At 37.0% G+C, this 11,056-nt stretch overlaps 1 protein-coding gene across 1 annotated transcript; it reads left to right on the forward strand.

Annotated features, from left to right (window-relative positions):
- Nucleotides 1–1,942: 1,942 nt before the first annotated feature.
- LOC307161719 (prolyl 4-hydroxylase subunit alpha-2-like) lies at nucleotides 1,943–9,206 on the forward strand. The gene is made up of 14 exons (XM_079876626.1): nucleotides 1,943–2,150; nucleotides 2,587–2,683; nucleotides 2,867–3,018; nucleotides 3,187–3,306; nucleotides 3,390–3,611; nucleotides 3,693–3,838; nucleotides 3,933–4,109; nucleotides 4,368–4,423; nucleotides 4,617–4,710; nucleotides 5,000–5,050; nucleotides 8,381–8,422; nucleotides 8,548–8,616; nucleotides 8,688–8,784; nucleotides 8,907–9,206. The coding sequence occupies exons 1-14, from the start codon at nucleotides 2,069–2,071 to the stop codon at nucleotides 8,975–8,977; spliced, it is 1,476 nt and encodes a 491-aa protein (XP_079732752.1). The 5' UTR covers nucleotides 1,943–2,068; the 3' UTR covers nucleotides 8,978–9,206.
- The last annotated feature ends 1,850 nt before the right edge of the window (nucleotides 9,207–11,056 follow it).

Consider the following 11,056-nt stretch of genomic DNA (forward strand, 5'->3'; position numbering starts at 1 on the left):
AGGATTTGACATAGGCAAATGTCAAAGGGGAAGTAATGGTAAGGGGAAGTAAAATACGCATAGAAATAGCCTATATGTTATTAATAGTGTTTATAATGTTAATGTTGAATTTTATTTACCGGTCTTTTTCTGAATAGGCTAATAATAAAATGCGTTTGTTTCCCTCTCAACATGACCCAGTGCACTGCGCACAAGCGCACATCTTTGAGATATAAATTAATACATTTTAATAAAACACAATAAGGCCTACATTATAAAACTCAGAAGAGTATGTATTTTAATATCTCTGTTGTTCTCTGTTCTCCGGTTGTTAGATAGTCAGTCTGAATGACAGTTCATGCGTTTATGTTAATATAGCCTAGGCTTAGGCTATAGCCTATATATAGTCAATGCATTATTCTTTTCTTTTTCTATAAGTGTTAAAATATTTAATTTACAACTAATTATATTGATTATCTATATCTACATTTATTATTTAAAAAAAAATTACTGGGCGATCGAGGGCGACCATGTTAGGCTAACAGCCGTCATTTACCCTGCATACCGAGCTGATGCAAAGCATAAAGTTAGGTGAATTTATATCTACACAGAAGAAAGCCCTGTGTAGTTTATTTTCCAGTACGGGTTGTGTCGAGCCATTCATTCAGTCTCGTTAATGGAAAACATGAAAAAGTTGCAATAAACGCGTTAAGAATCCACACAACGGAGGACTCTTATTCTGCAGTGCAGAACTGAGGAAGAGCTGATGACGGGACAGTTTGATCTTCGGCTGACAAATCAGAGGAAAGGGGCGTTTCATTCCCGCCCACGTGTAGAAATCGAATTTTCCAGCTGTTTATTAATTTTGCTACCTCAGAACGAAAAACGAAAAATCAAGCTGAATTCTTGTTTTTCGTTTTTTTGGAAAAAATGAAAAATCGAAAAAGGAACTGTTTTCTCATTTTTCTACTTTCAATATTAAATCAAAAAACGATTGAACGAATGATACACGGATTTTTTATCCAAAGTAGTTGGATAAAACTTCTTTTCAGTAGCGTTCTTTTCAGAGTTCTGTAGTGCTGGAATCAGTATGATTTAACATTAATGTTTTTGTTACAGTTAGAATGACTTAAATTTTATTGTGGTATGATCGTCTCCCTCCTCTTGATTTTTAGGTGAAGTCCACAAGGAGGAAACATAGGCTGTCAAGTGTCAACATGCTTCAACGTCATCATACGTGAGACATTACACACAATATAAAATATACATGCAAACACACACTGTGTGTGTAATTCTGATCCACTTCAGTAATCATACAATCACTAAGATTTTTTCAGGACAAACATAACATAGATATTGTGTTTAGTCACATCTATAATATAAAAGTACTGAACATACTGAACATAATCATAATGAGCACAATAACACTTAGTATGCTGTTGAGATAATAATTCATTGTGTACTTTTAGTTTCTGCATTAGTCACACTTACATGTGATGTAAGTGGTTGCTAATTCAGCATTCTGTTGAAAATATTTTGTTGATATGTCAACCTCACAAACATGAGTTGTGGGGATTTGTTTGTGAAACCATATAGGCTACCAGCTTTTAAAGGACTGGCCAGACTAGTTCTGACAGACTGTTCGGAAAGCAACTCATTTCAAATAAGTCAAAAAATTATTACACAGCAAACAGACAAAGGATTGTATACAAAAAAATTACATTTAATTCATATTTATTTGTATAGCACTTTCTTTTCACAATACATATTCATGCAGTTTCAAATCTACGTTTCAAAGCAGCTTTACAGAACATGCATGTAGATTACAATTAAGAGTAATCTGTTATCAGAGGTGACTGTGTCAGAGCAATGTCCATATGGCAGAAATAAATAGTTATATTATCATTATGTTCATTATGACTGTCACAAATGTTGTTTTGCTTTCGTTTTTTGGTCTCCGATTGCAGTACTGGGAAATTGCAAAATGCGGACAGGTGATCCACGTGAACAGTCTGTATTTAAGCTCCGCTAGTTCACTTCAAGATGCATACACAAGTTTTTTGTGTTTTGAGGAATAGAAAGTCTGATAATGACCTTAAAGGAACTGACAGTATTTGTGCTGTTTTCATGGATTGTCTTTACTACTGGAGATGAAATCTTTTCATCAACAGGTATTATTCATTTGAATTCATTTATTTGAGTTTATTCCTTTTTTAACCATTATTTTAGTGTTTTGTTCATTATTTATTTATTCATTTATGTATCGTTATTTCTCTTCTTCTTTTATTCTGTTTTTACACTGTTGAGCTGATTTTATTTATTCATTTTATTTGTGAGACACTTCTGATCATAATACAGTAAACAGCTTTTGCCACAGCTTTTTTTCATACATAATTAAATCTTCATATATTTACTCACATGTTTTGAGATTTACAATCAAACTTTCACTTTTTTAGCTATTGATGCCATTAATGACTAAACAATTATTAACTTTCTCTTTGGTTATATAATGAAGATGTTTCATTATGGATGGAAATAAAGTATAATAGAAATACCTGTATACATTTTTTAAATAAAAAAATTAAGTGCAAATATAATTATTTATAGATAAAGTTGCACAGCTTTTCGAGGTGGAGGAAGACCTTCTGAAAACCTTCAGTCTGTACATCAATGCTGAAGAAAAGAATGTAGAGACAATGAAGAGGTGAAAACACTTTTATAAGCATCAAAGCATTTTTTAAATTAAAATATTTTCAATTTACAGCAATAACCTGGTGAAACCAGTTGTGAATACTTAGCAATCTTGCTGGCATATGTTTTTTACATCAAGAAATATGTTGTTAATACATTAATTTAACCCTACATCTTTTGATGAACTTCAATCCAGTATTCTTCCGGTTCTTCAACTACTCACATACTTGGACCCTGATAACCCTGAGAAAACCATGAGAGACCCTGTGGCAGCTTACAAACTCATCAGACGAGTGAGAAGGGAATGGCTGACTATTGTCAAATACACTCAATTGAGTCTTTATGAAGGTGAGAGCTTATTTAAGTTCTTTGACTAAAACATGTATCATCATTTATTATTATTAGAAATAAAAATCTAGAGATTAAGGTGAATGATGATGAAAGCTTTCAAGTTATTTTATTAAACGTTTCAGTGGATCTGTTCTTGTGTTTGAGACTTGTGCTTGTGTGATCTAGAGTATCAGAACCTGCTGGATTATGAAAATGTCCCAGAGGCTGAGGACTTGAATGATGCCGCTTCAGAACTGATCAGACTGCAAGAGTTCTACAAACTCTATCCACACAACATCACAAAGGGTGAAATATCTGAACCAATGCAGTTTCAGTTTTTTAATTTCAAAATAAGTTCCAATCTGATTGATGCTTTCATTTCGCGTCAGAAACGTCTCTAAATGCAGATGAAGCCTACCATATGGGGTTGGTCGCTTATGAGGAGGACAAATTCCAGCATGCCTTTCTCTGGTTCCTGTACAGTCTGGACAGATTAACAGAAAACTCAATCGCTACTGAGAAAAAGTTGCTCCATTTCCTTAGTTCATCAGCCTATCATTTTGGCAGCCTACCTGTGGCAATCTACTTCGGCCAACGGCTTCTAAATCTGGGTGAGGTCATAGTGACATGAAGTTTAATAATGTTTTTATGAGGTTGCAGGACTATGGAAGTCATAAACTTCTTTTCCTCAGATCCAACTAATGACGAAGTCAAAGTAGAGCTGAGCCTTTATAAACACATTCGCTTCCAGAGAAATTCAAATCCTGACATATTCACGCTGAACACAAAGTCAAATAACTCCTATGAGGCACTGTGCAGAGGAGAGGTTGACGAGAGGGCAAGTACAGTGTTTACAATTTAAATCATCATTTAACATGAAATTACAAACAGTCAATGTGAAGCTTTGAGTCTATTATAATTTATCAAATCAGACCTCCAAGAGGCAGCGGGCGCTGTCCTGTAGGTACAGCACAGGTGGAGGAAACCCCAGACTGATGTATGCACCAGTGAAAGAGGAAGTGGAGTGGGACGAGCCTCGCATCATCAGATATCATGACATTATATCAGACAGAGAGATAGAGATCCTGAAGAATATCTCCAGACATCAAGTGAATATCTAAAACACACACACAAACAAAAAACATTAAACTATTTAATTGCCACTATCAGAATCTAATATCTTGTTAATAGTTTTGATGTTTTGTTGTGCTATTTTGGGCATTCCTTTTAAAATTTGGCTTGGCAACTTATTTCTATAGTGAAGACAAATCTAAATGCAATGAAATATAGTGATATTGGAATGAATTGTGTACTATTTATTCATATTTATATTAAAAGTTCAATTTCCCTTGTGTGGCCTACTTTAGCTTTCTAGGTCTACAATTAGATATTATGGAGTCTCAAACATCCGTACTTCTCAAAGGTGATAATCTTTTATATTCACCCAAAATGAAAATTATGCATTACTGTTATTTTATATTACTTAATATTATTTACTAATTATTAACTAATTAACCATTTTTGTCTCACACTTATGGGAAGAAAAATGGAAAAAGTTTACAATATGGTTCAATTTGTTAACACGAGTGTTGCTTAAATCATTCCCTTGTTTTCAGTGTTTTTCTAGAGGAAGACAACACTGTTGCTCGTATCAGTCAGAATATTGCAGACATCACAGGACTCTCGGTGGAATCAGCTGATGAACTAAATGTACGGTCACAGTAAGAAAGAAATCACCTGTTCATGCACAGGTAGCATATATTTATTTTTATATGGACAATTCTGTCCTAGTTTAACAAAGCTTTGCAAAGCCCTGTCTTGCAGCTAGCTTGGTCACACTTTCTTGCACTCAAAATATATAGAATACTAAATCCATTTCAGACTTCAAGGCAACATTGGTTTAGTCTGCTTCAATGGATAACATTTATTTTCCCTGTGAAGTATTAGGTGTTGTTTTACCTGAAAGTTTAATTACAATAGTGTTGCAATCATTTTCCAGGTTCAGAATTATGGGATTGGTGGCAGATTTGAACCACATTATGACGCATCGGTAAGATATCTTTACTAAAATAAAGCCATTAAATAAATTTGTTGGCCAACCCAGTATTTGCCATGGAGTTAAATAAGGTTTGTGGTTGTTATTTGAGGAGACTTTCCCATTACCCCTGATCTTTTGTTTTTTTCTGTCAAACGTTTCGCTTTAATGGCAAATCGTTTTCTTGGTGGTGGTGATGTATCAGTCCTCAATGTAACTTAAAACTGATCTTATCACAAAACAGTGTATAGTACATGTATAGCAGGTGTTGCACACGTTGTGTTCAGTGTTATGTTAAATTCTGACCGCTTTGTTAAATCGTGGTGTAGCCTAATGCTGTTTCCGGGTCCAAGCCTCTACTCGTTTCAATTGAGAATATTATAGCTGTTTATGAACTCTATTTATGTGTGTAAATGTACATTTCTGATCAACGTTTTCCACCTCTGATGTAATTTATACCGAGAAAGTCATATTGTAGTCATTAAATATTAACTTAGTTTTCACCAAAGCTCGCTCTATTTTGCTGTAGATCATGAAACCGTTACACTGCCTCAGAAGTCTGTCCGAAATCAGTTTTGTGAGGTACCTTTGTCGCTCTGTGTTCAAACGCTGCCTGCAAAGTCATTACCTGATAGGGCAGCGAGGCAACAAGTCAGTTCCCTACGTTTTTGGACGTAGCCAGTGACACGTGACTTCTTGTTATTCTCTTAGTTTTATGGCGGATTGCGCGCCACCTACGATACCGGAGTATGCAGCATGAATTATGATTCAATAAAACTGCTTTACAGTTTACATAATAATAAAAAAGTGTTAAAAAAAACTAACTTACTTAAATAAAGCAAAATAAATCCTATAGTATACCCCTATATCCTTCAGGTATTCCACAACAGTTTTCTGTGTCCTTTACCCGTTCTCCTGTTGTTCCCAGTACACCCTCAAGGTTCCATTTTCTTCCCACCTGATTTATCTTTTGCTTTAGTCTAATCCTCCCTTCCCTGTATTTCCTACTGTACAATGAAACATTATATGTTCTGCACTTTCTGTTTTACATTCCAAACATTCATCTGATTGACTTTTACTGTACCTAATAAACACAATGTTTTATTTAACCCTGTGTGGTCAATCCTCAGTCTGGTTAAAACTAACTCATCCCTTCTGTTCATTCTAATCACACCCTGTGCATTGACTGTAATATTTCCTTCCACTAGTATCCATGTCCCACCTGTCCATTTTTTCATCATTTCTTTTTTGATCACTGCCTTAGCTTCTCCTTTACCAAAGGGAATACATCACTCGTCCTGGTTGATTTTTTTTCTGCTCTCTCATTCCCTTTTATACTTACATGAGCAGGTACCCAGCAAAATCTCACATCTATCTGGAGCCTCCGCAATCTTAATAAACTTTGATGGATTTCTAGCATTAAAGGGATAGTTCACTTTGAAATTAAATTTTGGTATGTTTTAGCTTACCTCAAGGGCATCCAAGATGTAGGTGTCTTTTTTTCCGCAGTAGTTTCAATTTTGATATTTTTTAGGTCAAACAGTTCTTGTCTGTCAGTCATTTCGTGCAGGTCTATGGTCACGGTCTTAAAGAGCATGCACAAAGTTCAAATTAAAACAATTCCCCATCGTCCAAATTAAACAATTCCCCATCGTAAGTAGGCTACACATTGACGGCCTAAGACACGAAACGAGCGGTTTGTGTGAGAAAACGAACAGTATTTATATCGTTGTTACCTCTTGAACACAGCCGCGTACAAATGATCTGAGGGCGCGGGCGGGTATAGATATATACACTAGATGTCGCTTGGCTACGGTTTCGTTCCAATGAACTGCAGTAGCCAAGGCGACATCTAGTGTATATATCTATACCCGCCCGCGCCCTCAGATCTTTTGGACACGGCTGTGTTCAAGAGATAACAACGATATAAATACTGTTCGTTTTCTCACACAAACCGCTCGTTTCATGTCTTAGGCTGTCAATGTGTACTTACGATGGGGAATTGTTTAATTTGGACGATGGGGAATTGTTTTAATTTGGACTTTGTGCATGCTCTTTGAGACCGTGACCATAGACCTGCATGAAATGACTGACAGACAAGAACTGTTTGACCTAAAAAATATCAAAATTGAAACTACTGCGGGAAAAAAGACACCTACATCTTGGATGCCCTTGAGGTAAGCTAAAACATACCAAAATTTTATTTCAAAGTGAACTATCCCTTTAAATCTTCTCTATTAGATTTCAAATTTTTAATATGGTAAAGGGCTTCTGCAGAGTCAACACAACATACCACTCTATCTGGTTTAACTTCCTTTAACCCTAATCGCCATCATCTCTGCTGTGTAAACTGACAACTGATCAGGTCATCTTTTCCCAATACTTACTTACTTCAATGTTGATGTACTGTATATTTCTATGCCTATCCTATCCTCTTCATATTTGGACCCATCTGTATAAATAAATAATTTATTCCTTTAGTTCCATTTTTCCTTTAGCTCCATTATATTAAAATTTTTGGAAACAGCCAAACAGGGATATTGCTAATAGGAGTAGGGGAGTTAAAACAGATATTCTGTAATCTATATTCCTCTGATTTAGCTTTTGTTGCCCATCCACAGCCATCACCTATAAAATAATTATATTCCCAACATTCTTGAATAACACTATTGGTAGGATTTCATTAACACATCCATGTATAGACAACACCAGTATGTAAGTATGAGTTTATCTCTTCTCAGGTTTAAAAGTTTTTTTTAGGTTTTTAGGTTTAATTTTTAGGTTTCATTTTCACTCCATCTTTCCCATAAGTACTTTACTTGTACCCTTTTTATCACTTGCCCAGATATTTAAAATGATCAACTGTTTCCATATTGTGGCCATATAACTTCAAGTTCACTGTTCTACTTTTTATTGCTTCCTTGATTTTAATTATCACATCTATGGGATCTCGTCCTTTTGCCTAGATGGCCGCATGTTAGACTTAACAAGTGGATTCCCTTTTATGAGGCTGCCATTTGATTGGTCCCATGTCTAAAGTCCACTCCTAAACGTAACCAAACCCCCAGAAGTCGGTATATGAAAATTCTCAACCAGCAGGGCATTATCCACTGTTCATCACAATATGATGTGGTAATTAGTTTACGTTTTTAAAACTCATGTTTAGGGTTTGACTATGTCTGTGTGCAAGTGTATTACTTTAAGTGATGCGGTCCTTAACCCAGAGAGAACCCATTGCTCGGAAATGTTAATTTGCTTTTAGGACTTTAAACTCTTGTGTCAATGAAAGCTCGATTACATACTGACCAATTAAATCATAAGATAACTTAATGTTTGATCTCACAGGATGAGGATGAGAATGAAAGGATTGCAACGTTCTTAATTTATGTAAGTTTTGGCCACTTTTAGTGCAAATGGAATTGTAAACATGTTAAATTGTAAAAGTTACTTATTTTCATATTACCTGTTTTGTACAGTAATTATGAACAATAATTTATGTGCTCTTGCTGTAGATGAGTGATGTGGAGATAGGGGGCGCCACTGTGTTTCCTAAAGTTGGAGTGGCATTGAAGCCAAAAAAGGTAAAACTGATCTATATGGTATATTAGAATAATTTAAGTAAAAGTCCTGCATCCATCCTCTGCTTTTTAAGGGTTCTGCCGTGTTTTGGTACAACCTCCACAAGCATGGCAGAGTGGATTGGGATACACAGCATGCTGGATGCCCTGTGTTAGTGGGTAACAAATGGGGTAGGTTTTTATTTAATACTGACTGGCTTGGATTACTCTTATAATGTATCTTCTATTGAATTATACTAAATTTCATTCAATTTCACATGACATTGAGGTATATTTTTATGGTGTCTTTTCAGTGGCTACTAAATGGTTCCATGAGTTTGGACAGGAGTTCAGGAGACCCTGTTCTTTATCAGACTGGGAGTGAAAGACACTGTGACCATGTAAAATCATATGAAGTTTATCTGTATGATAAACGACGCATCTGTCTGTTATATTTATTATGTATGATAAGTATTATGTATCGTATCATTTTATAAAGTAGATCTGTAACATAGTATATTGTATTAACTTTTACTGTGATTTACTGTCTGAGTGGTACAATAAAACAAAACAAGTGCAATAGAGTAAAATAAAGTTTCAGCAAGATATCAATGAATAATCACATTACATGAGTTGATCAATCCTAGCAGCCAGTAAGTGCGTAAGACTTTTACTCTTCAGTCTGTGCTGGAATGATGATTCACATGTTTTAAAAGTTTTGTGGTATGTGTAGTTGTAAATGTTGTGCTGGAAGACTGGCAGGCTGTATGTTTATGAAAGGCTGTAAAGGTACAACCTCACATGCAGAGAACAAGACTGTCAATATCAACTCTCATAGCAACACACACAATATACCAACAATCATAATTCTGTAAGATTTTAAAGGCTGTAACTGTTGAATAAATTAATCGTATTTGTATCTGCAATAACTTAACAGAAACATGCATGTAAAGTCATACTGATTCCAGCATCTGTGAATTCTGTAACATCATTTCTAATGCATGTCAGCATTTGGGACTGCTGTTTCCTTAGTTCTGCCACTAGATGTCATGTCACTCACCTGTGGTCTCTCGTTTGTGTAATCATCTTCACCTGTACCTTGTTTCCCCTTGTGTATTTAAGCTCTGTCTTGGTTCTCCCTTGTTACTTGGTCTTTGCATGAGATGTCTGCCTGGCGCCCTGAGTTTCTTAGGATTTTTTGAGACCCTGTGAAATAGTAAGGTTTTTTTTTTTTGTTTAAGTTATTTAAAGAAGTTCTCTTGCATCTGTTTATTTTTCTCCCCTCGTGGAGTTGTTGTTTTGTTTTCTTCCTTTTGTTTAATACCTCCATATTGAGAAGAACCTTTGTTGGAATTTTTGACATCATCTTTTGTTTATTAAACCTTCTTACCTGAGACCTCGTATCCTGTGTTTCGATTGGATCCTACCCCTGCTTTCTGGTGGCTCAGTGGTATTACCACCTAGCTCGTACACCAGAGACCCGAGTTCTAGGCCGGGTCGTGACAGAAAGACCAAGACACAATGGATCCAGAAACAATCACCTATAAGGACCTGGTGGCAGTGATGGCTCAGCATGAGTCAGCGTATCAACGCCATGAAGCAGTTCTCACCCGTCAGGAGGAACTGATGGCCAAGCACTCTGAACTTCTCGCTGATGTGATGAAATCCATTGGCCAACTTTTTCAACGGATTCCAGAAAGTTCACCTCCCCCAGCACCACGTCTGCCTTCCATTGATAGATCCCAAGTAGTCGCTGAGCCTCGGCTTCCACCTCCTAAGCCCTTTTCGGGGAATGCCAATTCATGTGGAGGATTTCTGACTCAGTGTTCCTTGACATTTGAACTCCAACCCTCAAGTTTCCCTACTGACCGCTCTAAAATTGCCTACATCATCACTCTCCTTACAGATAAGGCACTTTCCTGGGCCTCTGCGGTGTGGGAATCTCAGGATGTCTGTTGTGGCACATACGCTCTCTTTGTGGAGGAGTTCAAGCGGGTGTTCGACCATCCAGTGAGTGGTCGGGAGTCTTCCAGACAACTCCTCACCCTTAAGCAGGGATCACGTAGCACTGCAGACTTCGCTATAGAGTTCCGGACCATTGCATCTGGTAGTGGATGGAACGACGAAGCTCTAATGGCCTGCTTCCAGGGAGGATTGTCCGGACCCATTCTGGATGAGCTAGTTACTCGCGAACCCGCGACTGATCTCGAGTCCTTGATCACCATGGCTATCCGTCTGGACAATCGGCTAAGAGAAAGAGAGTCAACCCGTCGCAAGATGTCTCCGCCCCGATTGTCTGGAAACAGGCAACCCTATCCTGTACGCATCTACTCACCCAGTTCTGAGAAACTCGAGCCCCCGGAGGACATGCAGTTAGGGCGTTCCAGACTCTCCCCTGCCGAGAGGGATCGCCGCATGAGGGAGAATCGCTGCCTATACTGCGGTGCATCTGGACATTTCCGTC

This window comes from Squalius cephalus, assembly GCF_949319135.1.
Source record: "Squalius cephalus genome assembly, chromosome: 7".
Lineage (NCBI taxonomy): Eukaryota > Metazoa > Chordata > Actinopteri > Cypriniformes > Leuciscidae > Squalius > Squalius cephalus.